At 41.4% G+C, this 20,557-nt stretch overlaps 1 protein-coding gene across 7 annotated transcripts in view; it reads left to right on the top strand.

Moving 5' to 3' along the window:
* The window catches only part of tp53bp1 (tumor protein p53 binding protein 1), a 56,249-nt gene extending 36,340 nt beyond the window's left edge, over positions 1–19,909 (top strand). For 4 of the 7 annotated variants that reach the window (XM_031899214.1, XM_004912633.4, XM_002932245.5 and 1 more), the window contains 13 exons: positions 2,547–2,642; positions 3,324–3,846; positions 4,172–4,324; positions 5,426–5,724; positions 5,884–6,051; positions 9,440–9,861; positions 10,936–11,127; positions 13,551–13,769; positions 16,018–16,233; positions 16,656–16,750; positions 18,049–18,248; positions 18,578–18,723; positions 19,524–19,909. In XM_031899214.1, the coding sequence (XP_031755074.1) occupies positions 2,547–2,642; positions 3,324–3,846; positions 4,172–4,324; positions 5,426–5,724; positions 5,884–6,051; positions 9,440–9,861; positions 10,936–11,127; positions 13,551–13,769; positions 16,018–16,233; positions 16,656–16,750; positions 18,049–18,248; positions 18,578–18,723; positions 19,524–19,714 (2,920 nt within the window). In that variant the 3' untranslated portion in view covers positions 19,715–19,909. The remainder of the gene's footprint in view (positions 1–2,546; positions 2,643–3,323; positions 3,847–4,171; positions 4,325–5,425; positions 5,725–5,883; positions 6,052–9,439; positions 9,862–10,935; positions 11,128–13,550; positions 13,770–16,017; positions 16,234–16,655; positions 16,751–18,048; positions 18,249–18,577; positions 18,724–19,523) is intronic. The other 3 variants (XM_004912632.4, XM_018092451.2, XM_018092453.2) reach the window with 3 other exon arrangements.
* Positions 19,910–20,557: the final 648 nt, after the last annotated feature.

Here is a 20,557-nt window from a genome sequence, read left to right as displayed (position 1 = left end):
TAGATATGTGAAACAGACCCAGGACATTACATTTTAATTACTAACATAATTTCTCTCACATTGGACGCACGGGAACAGTGGTTAAAAGGTCTCTCCCACCAGGAGGCTGGGCTCTGCTGGGATGTCAGAACTGTAGCCCCTCCCTCTCCCTTTATACCCCCTTGCTCCACTGGCAGTGCATAGTTATTTCATTGTCCTCCTCACAGGTTACGACTGGCTCCTAGAGAGGACCAGCATATGGACAACATTGGTCGGTGGTTAGCACTGAAAATAGGGGTAAGACCTGAGCCAGCCTTCTGTCAGGATTCATTGAGGTCTGGCATGGTGCCGAGAGACTGGCGGATTGCTAATGTGGTGCCATTATTTAAAAAGGGATCCCGTTCTCAGCCTGAAAACTATAGGCCTGTTAGTCTGACATCAGTAGTAGGAAAACTTTTGGAAGGGGTAATAAGGGATAGGGTACTTGAATACATTGCAGTTCACAATACAATTAGTTTGTGCCAGCATGGTTTTATGCGTAACAGATCTTGCCAGACTAATTTAGTCGCCTTTTATGAGGAGGTGAGTAGGAACCTTGATGCTGGAATGGCAGTTGATGTCATCTACTTGGACTTTGCTAAAGCGTTTGATACAGTACCTCACAGAAGGTTAATGATCGAATTAAGGAATATTGCTTCACCAGCCTGGATGTGGTTAGGGCACTTAAGATCTATGTCTTTAAAAAAGCATTCAGACAAACGGAGACCTTATCTTACCAGGGCCCCAGAAGGGCCTTCATGCTAACAAGACCACACTTGCGCACTGGATTAAATAGACTGTGTGGTGGTCCTACCTGATGCAAAACAGGGACTCCTCTTTTAAGAGTTCAATCCCAATCTACCTAGGCTGTGGGAGCCACTTGGGCTCACCAAATTATGGCTTCCGTGAACCAGGTTTGTGACTACTTGGTCCTCCTTATATACCATTACTGAGTTTTATCAGTTCAATACTTACAGTCATGGCCAAAATTGTTGGCACCCCAAAATTTTTTCCAGAAAATCATGTATTTCTCACAGAAAAGTATTGCAGTAACACATGTTTTGCTATACACATGTTTATTCCCTTTGTGTGTATGGGAACAGAACAAAAAAAGGAGGGAAAAAAAGCAAATTGGACATAATGTCACACCAAACTTCAAAAATGGGCTGGACAAACTTATTGGCACCCTTTCAAAATTGTGGATAAATACGATTGTTTCAAACATGTGATGCTCCTTTAAACTCATCTGGGGCAAGTAACATGTTTTGTCTTGTGGACAGATGAGACCAAGATAGAGCTTTTTGGTAAAGCGCATCATTCTACTGTTTACCAAAAACAGAATGAGGCCTACAACAAAAAGAGCACAGTACCTACAGTGAAATATGGTGGAGGTTTAATGATGTTTTGGGGTTGTTTTCTTGCCTCTGGCACTGGGTGCCTTGAATGTGTGCAAGGCATCATGAAATCTGAGGATTACCAAAGGATTTTGGATCGCACTGTAGAGCCCAGTGTCAGAAAGCTGGGTTTGTGTCCGAGATCTTGGGTCTTCCAGCAGGACAATGACCCCAAACATACGTCAAAAAGCACCCAGAAATGGATGGCAACAAAGTGCTGGAGAGTTCTGAAGTGGCCAGCAATGAGTCCAGATCTAAATCCCATTGAACATCTGTGGAGAGATCTTAAAATTGCTGTTGGGAAAAGGCGCGCTTCCAATAAGAGTGACCTGGAGCAGTTTGCAAAGGAAGAGTGGTCCAAAATTCCCGGTTATAGGAAGCGACTGATTTCAGTTATTTTTTCCAAAGGGTGTGCAACCAAATATTAAGTTAAGGGTGCCAATAATTTTGTCCAGCCCATTTTTGGAGTTTTGTATTATGTCCAATTTGCTTTTTTTTCCTCCCTTTTTTGTTCTGTTCCAATACACACAAACATGTGTATAGCAAAACATGTGTTACTGCAATACTTTTCTGTGAGAAATACTTTCTGGAAAAATTTCTGGGGTGCCAAAAATTTTGGCCATGACTGTACCTTTCCATGCGGGTGGCCCTAGGCCAAAAGATTCTTCCTGCAGCAGTTTCTTACGGAGTTCCTCCTTCCCTTGGTTAGGGGCATCTCTGGTGTGTCCTCCTCGATGCGAGAGAAAGGAAGATTTATGTACCATTATATTTCCTGTTTGAGTTTGTTACTAACTGAGCACTGCCAGTAAAGCAAGGGGGTATAAAGGGAGTTAAGGGGGCTTCAATTCAGACATCACTGTAGTGTTCTGCCTCGTGGTGGGAGAGTCCCTTTACTTTAAATACAAATTAAATACATTTTCAAGACCGATGGCTTTCAAAGCAAAATGAAAGATCATGTACACCAGACCTAAAATTAATTTTTGTTATATCTGTAAATACTGTTTATAATTTTATCTACATATAACTGCAGTTATACACCATGGATTTGGTAAAGTCACTGGTTATATACATTTGGAAAGTAACAGAAGAGACGTGGTTGTTTTTCTTTCCTTCAAGCTACTGTCTTTTTGTTAGCAGTGCACAGGACTCCACCTCTGTATTTGTGCGTGTATGTGAGGCTCATTATGATGAAGAGACCAGTAGTCCAAATTGTCCTACTACCAGCCTGAGGTAATACTAATTTCACAACTCACACAATTTACAATTGCATTAGTTGGTAATCTTGTGTTCTGTGAAGGACCTTGGGATAACAGGCATTAAGATACACCAAGAACATAAAGATGTAAATCATTCTGCCTTCTTTGTGTCCTGCTTCTTTTAGCAAATCTCTGATCTAGGTGTAGAAAATAGACTTGGCAAGTTGGGTAACTCTAGTGTCCCCTGTTCTGAAATGATTGAAGCTGGAGATGGGATTCATAGAAATAAGCAGTTGTGCTTTTATGAGGATTACTTATGGACCCATTGGTGTCTTTAATATCTGCGCTGTTCGCTGTTACTCTTCAGGTTCCTTTTCAGTCTCTGACTATTCCTCTCTTACTCTTTGTTTTTGTGGTGGTAGCATACAGTAAGGATTTGACCTGAGAAAGTATCTGTTCTTTAGGTTCTAGACTGTATATCTGTTTTTCTATGTGTATGTTTCCATAGTAGTGTAAAGCAATAACCTCCTTTTGAATGTATGTTTAATAGAAAAGTAATGAATAAATGCTGCTTGTCGTTCATTCAAAGACTCGTATGTCCTAAGGCAGCCATACACATACCAGTATAGTATGAAACGATAAAGCCCACCAAGTTTTTTTTTTCTTTGTAGCTGCAATTAAAGTGGAACTTGACCATATTTTATTTTTTTGGAAGGGGGAAATCATTCCAAAATACAGAAGTTGATGAGGTGTCTGTGGGTATTAATACAGTTTTGCAAAATGTTAAAGATACTGTGGAGCATGATATAAATTCAAAAACAACCCAACATTTACCAGTGGAATCCATTCAAGAGTATTCCAGTAGCCTTGAAGAAGATGCTATGGAGGTAGAACCTTCCCAAGAAGAAAACATATTTCATGTACAGTGTGACAGTGGGAAGAAGAGTCGGCAGAAGCAGACTGATACAGCCTCAACTCAGAATGAATATGGAGATGAACATATGACTCCGATGCATAGGCACAAAGAAGTACAAACAGCGAGTGTGCTGGAACCTAGGATATTGGTGGTATCCTCTGCTACACAGACTGATGCGGAAACTGGGCAAAGGACAATTGCTAGTAACGGGCAAAAGAATGTCAAGCACGATTCTTCTAAACCAGTGGAAAAGGACCATGAAAAATCTGAAACTGTAACAAAATCAATGCAAGGAGACGATACAGATTCAGTACACAGTCAGGTGGGGAAAATCAGCTGTATTAATGCCAAGAGCTTTAAGCTTCAAATTTAACACTAAACATCTATCTCCATCATCACATAGTTATTTTTTATATTTAAAGCTGTGAATTACTCAAGCAAGAAATAGTTTTTCAGTATAATAAATATAATAAATTTCATAGAATTAGGGGTAATCATGTATTATTGTTTCTTTGATAGGGTGCCCTGTTCTTCACACCTGCCATAGGCAGACTTTGCACTTTTCCCTATTTTTGATAAGCAAAGCTCTTTTTTTGGATCTTGAATATTGTACACTGCATGTCCAAATTAATTTTTTACATTTAAAGGGAGAGGAGGACTATAATTTGCAGCACCCTCCACCTGGACGTCACCTCCACCGCCATGTACGTACAATCCGTGAAGTTCGTACTGTGGTTACACGAGTAATTACTGATGTGTATTACGTGAATGGCACTGAAGTGGAGCGTAAGGTTGTAGAGGTAAATTCTTTCATGATAATAAGTTTGATACATTTGACATATATAATATAAATAATATTATATGATAATAAGTTTGATACATTTGACATATATATTTCTGTTGTACCAAATGGACACTAAAGATGGCACGGAAAGCCCACAATTTGTCCATTACTACCTGGCCATAAAACAAAAATTGCTAATTAGTATTCGGGTTTGGTATTCAGCCGAATCCCTTACGATGAATTTGGGGGTTCGGACGAATCCGAAAAACTGGGTTCGGTGCATCCCTAATCAAAAGAAACACAGGATTTCATCTCTACTTTTTATGTAAACATGTTCTTTGGTATCAGACTTCCTCTGTCAGAAAAAGCCTTCATTCCTGGGGGCAGAGACTGCGCAGTTTTCTCCTCTCTCCTGCTTCCCTCTCCCATCAGAATGTATGATCTCAGCTACCAACAGCTACAGCTGCATCAAGGAAGCTACTGAGACCAAGCTAAAATGGCAGCTGTTAGGGCTGTTTACTCAGGTATAGTAAAGCTTTCTGCAGAATAAATATAGCATTCTAGGTGGCACTAATGTGGCAAATATATTGGCAGTGAAATGCCAAAATGACTTTCCTTCTCCTTAAGGAATAAAGGACTAAATAGCCCTCCTTGGGACTGACGCATCTTTCCCAGCAGGCTGCACCAATCCTCTGCCCCCTCATACAGAGAGTATGACACAACCCATTGTGCTACTGAGGCAAGAAATTTACAAGAAGAATTAGGGGCCTCTTTAAAACTCGTAACTCACACCTCACACTCTTCTCTTGGCAGAGGAGCACATAAGTGCTTTCAGCAATCCACATCTCTGGACTTTCTCAGATGGGAGTCTCTGCATCAAGCAGAGTTGGCCCTAAATTGTGGGACCCCAGAGTTCAATGTCATGGCCAACAAGACCAAAACCAAGCTCCTCCTCTTTGTGTCGAGGTCAGAAGACCCAGTGTGGCTAGACCCTCTGATGGCCCCATGGCCATTCAGTATTTTTTTTTTTTTTTTTTTTTTAAAAACTGCATTATTATGGCAAATGTTTTATTAAAGCTGAAGCAAAGTTGATCCTCTTTTATAATTTTGTATTTAGGAAGCTGAAGATCCAATCATAGAATGTCAGGAATTTGAAAATGATGTATCCTCTTCAAGAACAGCTGGATCTTCTCTGACTTCTGGAGACCTTGCAGATATAAGTTCATTTTCTTCCAAAGCTTCAAGCCTTCAGCGTACATCCAGTGGGGCAAGCAGTGGGGCTTCTGCTGCTCAGAGCATTAGTGGCAGCAGCACAGAGAGAGGGAAGCTGTCTGCAACCCAGAGAGGAAAAAGTGGCCTTCTGGAGTCGGGAGAGTTTGCTGTTCCAAGTGGCCGTGGGACTTTAGGAAAACTTAGGTATCTGTAACATATTGTTAAAATTCTACCTTGTAGAAGTCTCTAAAGAACAACTGAAATGGGAGGTTTTTATGTACTGTCATCTAGACGAATTGATAGACAAAAAAAGTTGTTGAAACCTCAGTTGCTTAGAAAACTTTTATTTTTATTTTAATTAAGTCCTAGGAAACTGACCAGCCAGCCAGGTTCTCCACATCTGTCAGGAGGGCAATTTGGGGTTCAAGGGAGTGAAGATGATGCAGATATATTACTTGCTAACAGATCGAAAGCAACACTTACACCCCGTGGAAGAGGAAGGAGAGGGCGGCCTCCATCACGTGGGACAAGGTATCCATAGTAGGACTGTTTGGTTTGGTCTGGCAGGATTTTCATTGTAATTTGTTAATGTTCCTAGATATTCCTAAACTGACTGTTTTATTTATCTTATTGGGTAGCTACAGTAAAGGGACTCTGGCCAAGCAGTGTATGTATTGGGCTTTGTTACTGATGTAGATATAGAGCTATTGATCTTGGAAACATTTACAATATATGCAAAACCCAAAATAAATAAAAAAGAAAAATGAAAAATATTTTTTATTTTTATTTATTTTGGGTTTTGCATATATTGTAAATGTTTATGGTAATATTTAACAGTAATGGGCGATTTAACCCTATGTCCCATGTCGAGTATTACTTAGACCTGCCAGACTCTGATTTTCCAAGATATACTTCTTGGAGCCACTATATGATATTAAGATGTCCTGTAGATATAGATGTTTTCCTGATAATGTACATTATATATGGGGTGGATGTGGCGGCTCCCGTGTATACTGAATACACTGTTGTGTGTTCCGTCTCCATGACGACCCGCCCCGTCACTTCCGGTTCTATGCTATACAAGGAAGTAACAGGTATATGACGCGTGTATGTGGAATGCTATATTGATAAGTATGAACTCTTTTTTGCTCTGAATATTCGCTGTAACGGATTTTTAACAATGCTTTAATAAATGCTGTGTTTTATCATTTTGGAGTGCGGCTCAGTTGGAATATATATTATTGCACAATTGGACTCTTTGTGCTTGGAGCCTTCTATGCACCCACATCATCTTTCTAAGTTTGAGTGCACCATCTGTTGGTTTTTTATATATTGTGGGGATTTAACTGGTAGCAGCCGGTAGCGGATGGTAATCTGGGCTTCACAGACGAGACAGACAACTCTGGTTTGCAACCAAAACGATCAGGCTCCTGCCTGTGCTTTATTTTCCACAGTAAAGCAGCATACAGTGGTGTGAAAAACTATTTGCCCCCTTCCTGATTTCTTATTCTTTTGCATGTTTGTCACACAAAATGTTTCTGATCATCAAACACATTTAACTATTAGTCAAAGATAACATAATTGAACACAAAATGCAGTTTTTAAATGAAGGTTTACGTTATTAAGGGAGAAAAAAAACTCCAAATCTACATGGCCCTGTGTGAAAAAGTGATTGCCCCCCTTGTTAAAAAATAACTTAACTGTGGTTTATCAATTTCAATTTTCAATTTCAATATCAATTTCTGTAGTCACCCCCAGGCCTGATTACTGCCACACCTGTTTCAATCAAGAAATCACTTAAATAGGAGCTACCTGACACAGAGAAGTAGACCAAAAGCACCTCAAAAGCTAGACATCATGCCAAGATCCAAAGAAATTCAGGAACAAATGAGAACAAAAGTAATTGAGATCTATCAGTCTGGTAAAGGTTATAAAGCCATTTCTAAAGCTTTGGGACTCCAGCGAACCACAGTGAGAGCCATTATCCACAAATGGCAAAAACATGGAACAGTGGTGAACCTTCCCAGGAGTGGCCGGCCGACCAAAATTACCCCAAGAGCGCAGAGACAACTCATCCGAGAGGCCACAAAAGACCCCAGGACAACATCTAAAGAACTGCAGGCCTCACTTGCCTCAATTAAGGTCAGTGTTCACGACTCCACCATAAGAAAGAGACTGGGCAAAAACGGCCTGCATGGCAGATTTCCAAGGCGCAAACCACTTTTAAGCAAAAAGAACATTATGGCTCGTCTCAATTTTGCTAAAAAACATCTCAATGATTGCCAAGACTTTGGGGAAAATACCTTGTGGACCGACGAGACAAAAGTTGAACTTTTTGGAAGGTGCGTGTCCCGTTACATCTGGCGTAAAAGTAACACAGCATTTCAGAAAAAGAACATCATACCAACAGTAAAATATGGTGGCGGTAGTGTGATGGTCTGGGGTTGTTTTGCTGCTTCAGGACCTGGAAGGCTTGCTGTGATAGATGGAACCATGAATTCTACTGTCTACCAAAAAATCCTGAAGGAGAATGTCCGGCCATCTGTTCGTCAACTCAAGCTGAAGCGATCTTGGGTGCTGCAGCAGGACAATGACCCAAAACACACCAGCAAATCCACCTCTGAATGGCTGAAGAAAAACAAAATGAAGACTTTGGAGTGGCCTAGTCAAAGTCCTGACCTGAATCCTATTGAGATGTTGTGGCATGACCTTAAAAAGGCGGTTCATGCTAGAAAACCCTCAAATAAAGCTGAATTACAACAATTCTGCAAAGATGAGTGGGCCAAAATTCCTCCAGAGCGCTGTAATAGACTCGTTGCAAGTTATCGCAAACGCTTGATTGCAGTTATTGCTGCTAAGGGTGGCCCAACCAGTTATTAGGTTCAGGGGGCAATTACTTTTTCACACAGGGCCATGTAGGTTTGGATTTTTTTTCTCCTTAAATAATAAAAACCCTCATTTAAAAACTGCATTTTGTGTTTACTTGTGTTATCTTTGACTAATAGTTAAATGTGTTTGATGATCAGAAACATTTTGTGTGACAAACATGCAAAAGAATAAGAAATCAGGAAGGGGGCAAATAGTTTTTCACACCACTGTATATCACAACTTGGTATTTGCAAGTAAACAGTTCAAGAAAACATAAGTCTCACCAGACTGTCGTTTCAACACACGGGATACCCAAATCCTCACTGCCAATGCCTGGCAGTCCTTTTCTGGAGTCCCAGAATCAGGGGAGCTTGTCGTCAGTCCAGCCTGCCCCTCTCAGTCTCTCTCAGAAACTGAACTCTTTGGTCGCGACTCCCACTGCTCCCTCGCAGTGGCAGGTGGCACCCCCAGCTCCTCTAGGGGTTCCCAACACAGGCAGCGCTCCTGCACTGTGCCCTGCTCTGAGAGTGACCTTCAATTAGACCAGGCTCAACCTCCAAGTCTCTCAGAAAACTGACCTCCTGCTGCACACCCAGGCTCACCTTAAATGATTCAGGTGTTGCCTAATTGGCTCCAGCATTCCCTAATTGGCTCCAGCATTCCCTAGCCATACTTCAGGGTCATAGCCTCTCCTGCCCTGGAGATTTAAAGGAGCCAGTACCTCAGCCTGGGTGTTATACACCTGCCATCCAACAGACAAGTCTCACTGAGACAAGCCTTTTTGTCACATACCTCCCCCCTCTGTTCGAGTTCGAGCCCGTGGGTTCGGACACTGATTCCCTGGTGGAAACACACCAAATAATGATATTTTCCATTGCCTCTCTCACAATATATATATATATAATATAATGCAATATGTCATGCAAATGCATACATATATTTCATTTTTGAGACCATGCATATTAAGAAAAACAAATGTAACATGTTCCATTGAAGAAAGAAGGTCATTTATTCTTTGCAATTTGTGGTGCTCACTTTATCTGCTTTCTAGAGACAATACTGCAACTGCAACTGCAAATACAAATATGGAGGATCCTGCTGATGCCACTTCAGATGAGGAACGATTTACACGCCTTAATATTTATCAACCAGTAACTGATGGATCTGAGCCAGGAACACCCACAGTTCGTAGAAGTGACTCACCTGAAATCCCTTTCCGGGCAGCTGGGAAGAATGAGAGCTCAGAATCTTCAGGCAGTAGTTTTGTGGGACTCAGAGTTGTGGCCAAGTGGTCCTCTAATGGCTATTTTTATTCTGGCAAAATTACTCTAGATGCTGGTGAAGGAAAATACAAACTGTTGTTTGATGATGGATATGAATGTGATGTGCTAGGAAAAGACATTTTACTATGTGACCCTATCCCTCTGGACACAGAGGTAACAGCTCTTTCTGAAGATGAATACTTCAGCGCAGGTAAGTTGGGAGGGTTTTTGTTTAGTCATGTGAATGGCTTTTTGTTAACAGATTAGTGTGTTTTATTAAGAGGGGCTGATAGTTCACCACACTATTTCTTTAGATTAATACAGAACCAATGGGACAGTGCATTAACTCTCGGGAAGTATTTTCCAGAGCCATTAGTGGTTTAGCGGAATGTGCCATTTGACAGGCCTGCAAATCAGAGAAAATGAAAAGCTCAATATGTAGATCCTAAACATTCAAAGATATTCTTTCTTAATGAATTCTTTGGAACATCACAGACTGTTAAAAGCTAGTGTTTCCAAAGAAAACATAGAAATACAGAAGGCCATGAAGTACTTCATGAAATGAATGTAGTTGGTATGTACCTATTGGCTGCTGGGTAACTAAGGGCAAAGACACATGTGGCAATTCGTAGCTTTTTAAAAAGTTGAGGCAACTAATCTGCACAGTGCAAATTGGTGTGCAGTTAGTTGCGGCAACTTGTATAGTAACATATGGCGGGTAAGTAGCTGTGATTATTCGCCCATACCGATTAATCACCCTGTGTGTCTTCTCCCTAAATGTTTAAAGGCACCAGCAGCTAATCCAGTCTTTTCCTTCACCAAATTGGCAGCAGCTGATATCTGACCTGAGACATTCAGATATATTTTGGCTGAGGGCCACATTGGGTTATTAGTGTTTGCCTGATCACTTTAGAAGATTTCTTCCAGGGTTATCATGAAGTATCATTTATCTCATGGCTATTTTTGGCATCTATTTTTCCAAATATTTAACTATTTTGCAGTATGGCACTCTACCAATTACCAAGCTGCACTATTTAACATCTTCTGTGTAGACATGTATAAGGAAATAATAAGGGGGGGGATGCATTGGGAATATGTTAAGATTTTTCAGAATAAAGTTTGACATTTCCTGTATAAATCTCAAGTCTCTTGATTGTGATGTAATTCATTCATTAGGCTTTGGTTCTCTGTTGGTCACCCCTTTGTGTAAACCTATACGTAAGTCCTTCATTTATATTAAACTAGCTTAAATGTCAAAAATTAATGGATTGTTTTATTTTTATAGGAGTTGTAAAAGCACATAAGAAGGATTCAGAACAACTTTATTACTGTATTGAGAAAGATGGCCAAAGGAAGTGGTACAAAAGAATGGCAGTTATTTTATCACTGGAGCAAGGAAACAAACTTAGAGAGCAGTTTGGTCTTGGCCCATATGAACCTTCAACACCTCTAACTAAAGCATCAGACATTAGCCTTGGTATGTGACACTTCTCCTGTGTTTTGTGACCTCATAGATTTACAGGTGTGTGTGTGTGTGTGTGTGTATAAATAAGATGGATCAGCACACTACTTTTATCATGCTTGTAATTCTTTATTTCACATGAAAATACAGTAACCATAGGATGTACACAATATCTTTTGATCGTGCACCCCGAGTTGAAACTGAATAGAGTGTGTATATATTTTGTGTATATTTTATTTATATAATTATATGGTGGTATGCTGAAATAAATCACTGACCTGATTGATGCTGTAGCTGTGAGTGCTTTCTACTGTTGAGTTTGATGCATTATTTTTGTCAGCACCCAGCCTGTGCCCGATACTGGTGAGTGCCGATTCTTTACAAGACTATATATATATATTACTAAATTGCCAAAGTGCCCATGGACTAAAATATTTAATAGATCATATACTGACTAATATAAGATTGAAGCTAATAATGTGGTTGCATAAGTGTGCACACCCTTAAACTAATACTTTGTTGAAGCACCTTTTGATTTTATTACAGCACTCAGTCTTTTTGGGTATGAGTCTATCAGCATGGCACATTTTGACTTTGCAAGATTTGCCCACTCTTCTTTGCAGAAACGCTCCAAATCTGTCAGATTGCGAGGGCATCTCCTGTGCACAGCCCTCTTCAGATCACCCCACAGATTTTCAATCGGATTCAGGTCTGGGCTCTGGCTGGGCCATTCCAAAACTTTAATCTTCTTCCGGTGAAGCCATTCCTTTGTTGATTTGGATGTATGCTTTGGGTCGTTGTCATGCTGAAAGATGAAGTTCCTCCTCATGTTCAGCTTTCTAGCAGAAGCCTGAAGGTTTTGTGCCAATATTGACTGGTATTTGGAACTGTTCATAATTCCCTCTATCTTAACTAAGGCCCCAGTTCCAGCTGAAGAAAAACAGCCCCAAAGCAAGATGCTGCCACCACCATGCTTCACTGTGGGTATGGTGTTCTTTTGGTGATGTGCAGTATTGTTTTTGCGCCAAACATATTTTTTGGAATTATGGCCAAAAAGTTCAACCTTGGTTTCATCAGACCATAACACCTTTTCCCACATGCTTTTGGGAGACTTCAGATGTGTGTTTGCAAAATGTAGCCTGGCTTGGATGTTTTTCTTCGTAAGAAAAGGCTTTCGTCTTGCCACTCTACCCCATAGCCCAGACATATGAAGAATACGGGAGATTGTTGTCACATGTACCGCACAGCCAGTACTTGCCAGATATTCCTGCAGCTCCTTTAATGTTGCTGTAGGCCTCTTGGTAGCCTCCCTGACCAGTTTTCTTCTCGTCTTTTCATCAATTTTGGAGGAACGTCCAGTTCTTGGTAATGTCACTGTTGTGCCATATTTTCTCCACTTGATGATGACTGTCTTCACTGTGTTCCATGGTATATCTAATGCCTTGGAAATTCTTTTGTACCTTTCTCCTGACTGATATCTTTTAACAATGAGATCCCTCTGATGCTTTGGAAGCTCTCTATGGACCATGGCTTTTGCTGTGGGATGCGACTAAAAAATTTTCAGGAAAGACCAACTAGAGCAGCTGAACTTTATTTGGGGTTAATCAGAGGCACTTTAAATGATGGCAGGTGTATGCCGACTCCTATTTAACATGATTTTGATGTGATTGCTTAATTCTGAACACAGCTACATCCACAGTTAGAAGAGGGTGTGCACACTTATGCAACCACATTATTTTAGTTTTTTTGGTTTTCTTCCCTCCACCTAAAAGATTTCAGTTTGTTTTTCAATTGAGTGGTACAGATTATAGGTCACATTAAAGGTGGAAAAAGTTCTAAAATGATTTATTTGTCTCATTTTTATACAGCACAGGAACCTGACATTTTACCAGGGGTGTGTAGACTTGTCACACAGGAAATATTTATCATCCCCCAATATTATAAGGAAGTAACAATGGGCATTTCAGATTTTAAAAAATGTTAATTTACTTATTTGCCACACTGGAAAAAATCTTTTTGGTATCCCAATTTTCAAAATGTAGCACAGATTCAGAGGGTTGTTAAAGCTCGGCGCCAATGCTAGTGTCTGACACCCCACTGTATCCTTAATTCCTCCTACAAGTCAAGCAGAATGGCTGTTTTGAGCAACCAAACCCCAAACACATTCTCACCAATTGGCACTTGTACTTTATTTAATAAATAAATAAGTCCATTGACAGCACAGAAAAGTGTTTAATTGGAAGCATATCTAAGGGCAGGGGTACATGGGGAGATTAGTTGTGCCGCAACAGTTGGAGATGGGTAGTTTCATGAACAGCCCCTAATAATTTTTGACATAGTTCATGCCATCTCCAGTGCACTGATTTCCGTGAAATGGATTTCTGATTTTTATAGTTAAATTTATAGAATAGCTGTTAACGTATTCATTTCCTCTTAAGATAATCTTGTGGAAGGGAAGCGGAAACGGAGGGGTAACTTAAATGTCACAACCACCCCCACTACATCCGGTTCGTCTAGCACAAGCACCCCAACAAGAAAGGGAGCAGAGAACAGTCGTAGTTCCATGGGCCCCCTGTCTGGAAAGAGGAAACTTATCAGCTCCGATGAAGATAAATCTCCAGCAAAACGTGGCCGCAAGTCGGTTGCAGCAAAGTCTGGTAAGAATTGACAGGTTTTTATCTTGATTTTACATTGCTTGACATTCATTGTACACAGTATCACAATTCAAGTAAGATACCAACATACATATTGGGGATGTAGTAGAGGGCAGAATGCACTGAGTATCCTAAGTTATTGGGGTGGGGGTGGGGGAGAGAGTACCACTCATAGTAACATAGTAAGTTGGGTTGAAAAAAGACATACGTCCATCATGTTCAACCATAATGCCTATATATAACCCGCCTAACTGCTAGTTGATCCAGAGGAAGGCAAAAAACCCCATCTGAAGCCTCTCTAATTTGCCGCAGAGGGGAAAAAATTCCTTCATGACTCCAAGATGGCAATCGGACCAGTCCCTGGATCAACTTGTACTAAGAGCTATCTCCCATAACCCTGTATTCCCTCACTTGTACTGAGAGCTATCTCCCATAACCCTGTATTCCCTCACTTGTACTAAGAGCTATCTCCCATAACCCTGTATTCCCCATAACCCTGTATTCCCTCACTTGTACTAAGAGCTATCTCCCATAACCCTGTATTCCCTCACTTGTACTGAGAGCTATCTCCCATACCCCTGTATTCCCTCACTTGTACTGAGAGCTATCTCCCATAACCCTGTATTCCCTCACTTGTACTAAGAGCTATTCCCCATAACCCTGTATTCCCTCACTTGTACTAAGAGCTATTCCCCATAACCCTGTATTCCCTCACTTGTACTAAGAGCTATCTCCCCTACCCCTGTATTCCCTCACTTGTACTAAGAGCTATCTCCCCTACCCCTGTATTCCCTCACTTGTACTGAGAGCTATCTCCCCTACCCCTGTATTCCCTCACTTGTACTGAGAGCTATCTCCCCTACCCCTGTATTCCCTCACTTGTACTGAGAGCTATCTCCCATACCCCTGTATTCCCTCACTTGTACTGAGAGCTATCTCCCATACCCCTGTATTCCCTCACTTGTACTGAGAGCTATCTCCCATACCCCTGTATTCCCTCACTTGTACTGAGAGCTATCCCCCCTACCCCTGTATTCCCTCACTTGTACTGAGAGCTATCTCCCATACCCCTGTATTCCCTCACTTGTACTGAGAGCTATCTCCCATAACCCTGTATTCCCTCACTTGTACTAAGAGCTATCCCCCCTACCCCTTTATTCCCTCACTTGTACTGAGAGCTATCTCCCATAACCCTGTATTCCCTCACTTGTACTAAGAGCTATCCCCCCTACCCCTTTATTCCCTCACTTGTACTAAGAGCTATCCCCCCTACCCCTTTATTCCCTCACTTGTACTGAGAGCTATCTCCCATAACCCTGTATTCCCTTACTAGCTAAGAATCCATCCAGCCCCTTATTAAAGTTATATACCACTACCTCCAGGGATTGAATCTAGCCATGGTACTTAGATTTTTTTCAACTTTGCAGGGCACACTCTAGACTCATACACTAGTTTGATAGGAGTTAGAGAGGTATTAACCAGGGTTTTCCATGCTTTAACTGTGGGAGATTAGGCACTTATCCACCGCATTACCATTACCTTCCTTACATAAGCGTTCTGTGCTTATAAGTGATCTTGTTTTTTGAAAGGAAAGTATTTCCTCTAGCAGCCCCAGAAAATTTATCTCTGGTGTTCCATTGCTAGGGAAGGCAAGCTGCAGGTATTCAGTTATTAAACATGGGCAGGCCCAAATTGTTTTGAAATTCTTCACTGTCATAACCACATCTGGGGAAACTTAATGCCTCAGCGCGACCAATTAGGGTCAACCTATACGGAGTGATGGCAAAAATACCACAGTTTACCCGAGTTTGGAGTTGTACAAAAGTAGGGAATTGCTGATCATAGAATAAGTCATGATGTGATATGATTCCCCTAAATCTAGTAAGTATTTTAAGTTCAGTTTAAGTAGGACATATGGCTTTTGGAATTGTGTGGGCTAGCAGTATATTACTCAAGCATACACTGAATTTTTCAGTTCATCTTCTACCCCTTTAGATTATGAGCTACATTCTGTAACCTTTTTTCTAATTTATTGTATTTATTTGCTGTGTAAGACACTGTGCAACTTGCTGGTGCTATTAACAATGCTATTAACAATGATTCTCTTCTCATTGACTGTGGTTGCTGACTATAAAGGCGGCCCATAATTGGATTGTGTGGAATAAGATGGTTGCTTACCTTTGTTACATATCATAAACATATTATTTAGAGTGGATTTCTTAATGCAAGTGCATATTCTCCTGTTTTACAGGTGCTGCTAAAGGAGGTGACTTTATGAGCCCCAATGAAAGTGGAGATAATGCTGGGGACCAAGTGACCATAGAAGAGAGTCATGGCCCTTTGCCCCAGAGCAAAAGTCTCTTTATTGGTTATGCCTTTCTCATAACAAGTGCAACATCAAATGACAAGCAAAGCAATCGTCAGAAGTCACAGACATTCCCCTGTATAAGCAGCGAGGAAGAGGAAGGTACACTTATGGGCAGCTGATCATGTCACATGATGTTCTTTAACCATATAAAAGGCACAAGAGCACTAACAGTGGTTTATCATGTGAAACCTCCATTGCCATAAAAGGGGAATCAGGACAGAAGTTTTTCTCACTGGCACTTGTAATACATCCTTCATAAATGCATTGTTATGTTTACGGATTTATAAAGGAAGCCATTTCTCAAAGATCTTGTTTAGAAATGTACCACAGTTTAGGGATAATAGATCCCATGCCTGTATGTATAATATATTGTGTACTGGAGTATCCTGCTAAAGGTTGCCAGTGTTTCTGATTCCCCTGTAGCTTTTAACAGAGGGTTTTTACTTGTATTTATGCAAGGGAACTATATTTGTAATTGCTAATGTAATCCCACAAGTGATACCCTTTCATTTCTGTTGCAGAATATATAGAGAGTGTGCCCTATGACAGATGGTACACAGAGAAGCAGCTACAGGCAGGAGGCGGGTACATTTTGGAGGATTTCAATGATGCACAGGTGAGGGTATTTTTGAGGTAAAACTGTTGAACACAAAAGGAGGAGAGGAGTTTGTTGGGCGATTTGTGATGAGAAACAATACAAACCCCAATCATATATGGTGGCATGTGTGGTATAGTACTCAGTGACCCTGTGTTGGCTAAGGGCAATGTGGCATCATTTGCAACACAGAGGGGCAAATACTGGGCAGTAGTTTTAGAGCTGCTACTATCCATCTGTTGCCAACTAGAAAGTGTGCAGGGAAAGGTGAATGTAAGAAATGGGTGTATTAGTTTGCTATCAGAGGAGAAATAGGCCAAATATGTGTGGATCCCAAGGACTGATAAAACAAGGGGCAATGTGGAAGAGAACTGTTCCCTGCAGGGTGTTAGAGAAATCTGCTTGCTGTGAGCAAGTGAACGAGATGGGACCTTCTCCCATCCCTATCTAAAGAACGCTATGCAGCACAGAATGGACAACCCAGTAGGCTGTACATAAAGAACCCTTATAAAAGTTTTTAACTGATGCACAGGTAGAAAGGCTGACTTTATGTCTTGGTGCCGTCTGACTATAATTTTGGTAAAGTGCTGAATGCAAGAATGATTGGGAAGGGGGTTGCCTGCCCTAGGACTTTCCTTTTTAGAGCTCAGCATTCAGCACAAGTCAGACTGTTTTATAGTTACATATCCTAGAAAAAAACATAGGTCAGTGGCTCATGGAGATTTTGGGTGACATGAACTTTTAGCAGCTGGGGAAGTGGGGCCAATGCAAATCATTGGAGTCAGGGCAATCGGCAGAAGCATTTGGATGAGCACTTGCATGTGATTGCTATAACAGGCAGGGGGGAGAGCTTTTTGGCAGATTGGCTGCCTGCGCCCCACCTACAAAAAGTGGTGTACACTGCCCGTTGTAGTTCCAGGGGCAGGCCGAATGCCCCCCCCCCCATTCACTTTTAATGGAAATCACCTGAAAGCACCCAGTGCATGTTCTTGCTTCATGATGCTTCCAAAGCCCTCATACTTTGTATATGAGGAAAAAATAGCCATTACCAAATCCTCCAAAAAATGGCTGGGCTGAACTAGATCCAACCCTTATTTGTTTACATTATACATTTGGGGGGGGGGGGGTGTAACAAATGTAGCCTTTAACTGTCCAGTACTAATCTAAATCCTGTATATAAGGGCTTAGATCCCGAACTGAAGCCCCGATTGCAAGTATTCCTATAAATAATCTCAATTTCCTTTCTAAGGTAAGTATAGCATTGTCTGCCGTTCTGCACTTTATCCTGAAACCAGTGCCATTTCTCCTTTGCCTCCCAGTGTAAAGCAGCCTACCAGTGTGTCCTGGTTGCAGACCAGCACTGCCGAACCCGCAAGTACTTCCTGTGCCTTGCTAGCGGAATTCCTTGCGTGTCTCACATCTGGGTCCGTGACAGTTGCCATGCTAACGAACTTCAAAATTTCCGAAACTATCTCCTCCCTGCTGGATACAGTCTTGAGGAAGAGAGAATTTTAGAATGGTAAGAAAAATGTCTTTTAAATGTAGAAATGATTAGCCTTTATGGGTCCTAGCTTCAAATTGACCCTGCTACCAATTGTGGCTTTAGACCACTGTGCACAGTATAACAAGGCCGCTTCCCAGCTTGAGACATTCTTTGTTGTTAGGTGCCCAGTGTACCCAGGCAAGATTTCTGCAGGCCCAGACTGGCAATCTGTGGGTTCTGCCAAATGCCAGAGACTCTGTTGTAAGATGCCATATACAGTCACTATTTATTGGGCCTCTGTGTACTTGAATTGCCAGGGCTGGGCCTTTGTCTATGTAAACTTTTTTTGTTTGTGTCTGGTGCAGCCATGAGTCCCACCATCCTTTTCAAGGTTTGCGGTTTCTTGTGGTGTCTGACCACAAAGATAACTTTTTAGAAATGTGGACAGAGATCCTAATGATTGGAGGAGCAGCATCAGCCAAGCAACACAACTCCACAGAGCTCAGTAAAGGTATAGTTTTACCTGTATTACATGGTAGCATTAAAAACATGAGATTTGTTTTATTTTTAGCAACTATACCCTATAAAATAGAAAGCATTGTTCTCAAAATAAAGGGATGCTGTTGTCTCCTATCTGGCTGATTTATAAATCCCATCTGCACAAGGAGTGCATCAGCGCATTGATTTTGTCCTTGCCCCAAAGGCCAGCATCCTGCTAATGTGATCTCACTGTTTGAATTGAATTTAGTTGCTTAAACTGCCATTAGCTTTGATTGGTTGCTGTTGGTTCCTGGTGCATATTTGCTTATGTCACATTGCTTGTTGCCTCTTAGTAATAACTGGGGAAGTGCTGTCAGATCTGCGACTTTCTTCTGTCTAAAGGTGGCCATACACTGATCAGATCATTCGGCCCTTAGGCTGAACAACTGGATCGCATTGACTGGATGTAGGCCTATGGGGCCGGGACTGCATCAAATCGATACACTCCTCATCCAGACAGAATTTTAATACCTGCCCGATACACAGCTGCCCAATTTCAGCCAGATAACAGTCAGGCAGGCCTATCTGAGGTCCCCATAAGCTGCTGACTCTGTCTATCCACAGCTTTATCAGCCCTTGTATGGCTACCTTAGTGCCACACAGGGCTGATTCTCAGCCTGCGTATAAACACAGGGCAAGAATAGGCACTCCAGTTATTCCCATGGTGGGCATAATGCTGGCTCGTGCTCCATCTGGTGCATGGAGGGATGGTATATGTGCATCTATAACATTTATCTTTGTAATCTGTTACATGTCGTTGTCTCTTTCCAGATGTCGCACTGGGAGTTTTTGATGTTGTAGTCACTGATTGTTCATGCCCAGAATCCATGTTAAAATGCGCCCAAGCTTTGGACCTTCCAGTGGTTTCTCAAGAATGGGTTATCCAGTGCCTGATCTCCGGGAAACAACTGAAACACAGCGCGCACCCCAAATACAAACATAATCATGTGTCTGACCCTTAAGCCGTCCACTTTTCCATTTTATCCCCCCGCCCCCTCTCTGCTGCTCCTTGCATTGTGCACATTGTGTTTTATTGAGGTTTTAGATAGTTTTAATGTTTTGTTTGTTTAATCTCTACGTGCATGTAACTTACTGTACAGAATTTTACCTGCTCAACTTTTATGAGAAAATAAACACTAAATGTTTGTTTTATGGTACTTTTGTCCATCTCCAGTTGCATTTTTTGTGTGTTAAAGGAGAAGCAAAGGTAAAAACCAAGTATGCTTTGAGTCCTCGGTGAAAAGAAACACAATTTCTTTCTTTGTTCTGTATACATGATCTTCTGTGCCAGATTTGCAGCTCTTAGAAATGAGCCTGCTCAGTTTTCTCCCTCTTTCTCCTTCCCCTCCCATCTCGTCTCTCGCTCCCCCTCCAAACTGTGCTGTGTCATTCGAGCTACCAGCAACCCAGCTGCAGCACAGAAGCTACTGAGACCAAGCTAAAATGGCAGCTGCTATCTTAAACAAACAGAAGAAGCTTCTATGGCTGTTAACTCAGGTATGGTAAAGCTTTCTGCATAATAAATATAGCGTCCTAGCTTGCACTATTGTAACTAATCTGTTGGCAATAAATTGCTAAAATGCCTTTCCTTCTCCTTTGATGATTTTATATGGATGTGGAAAGAAGTTTGTTTCACAGGTACTGAGGGATCACTTTCCAACCCCCTGAAAAGCTGAATGAGACAGCGCCACTTACTGGGGGCTTTTCAGCCATAACTCTTATGTGCCATAGCCAACCCATCTTGCACTTGAATGTTCATGAAGGGTTTTCACTCAATTATATTGCCAGTTACTGGTCTTCAAAGG

Source organism: Xenopus tropicalis, chromosome 3 (genome assembly GCF_000004195.4).
Source record: "Xenopus tropicalis strain Nigerian chromosome 3, UCB_Xtro_10.0, whole genome shotgun sequence".
NCBI classification, from domain to species: domain Eukaryota; kingdom Metazoa; phylum Chordata; class Amphibia; order Anura; family Pipidae; genus Xenopus; species Xenopus tropicalis.
This window is presented reverse-complemented; position numbering and strand designations above follow the sequence as displayed.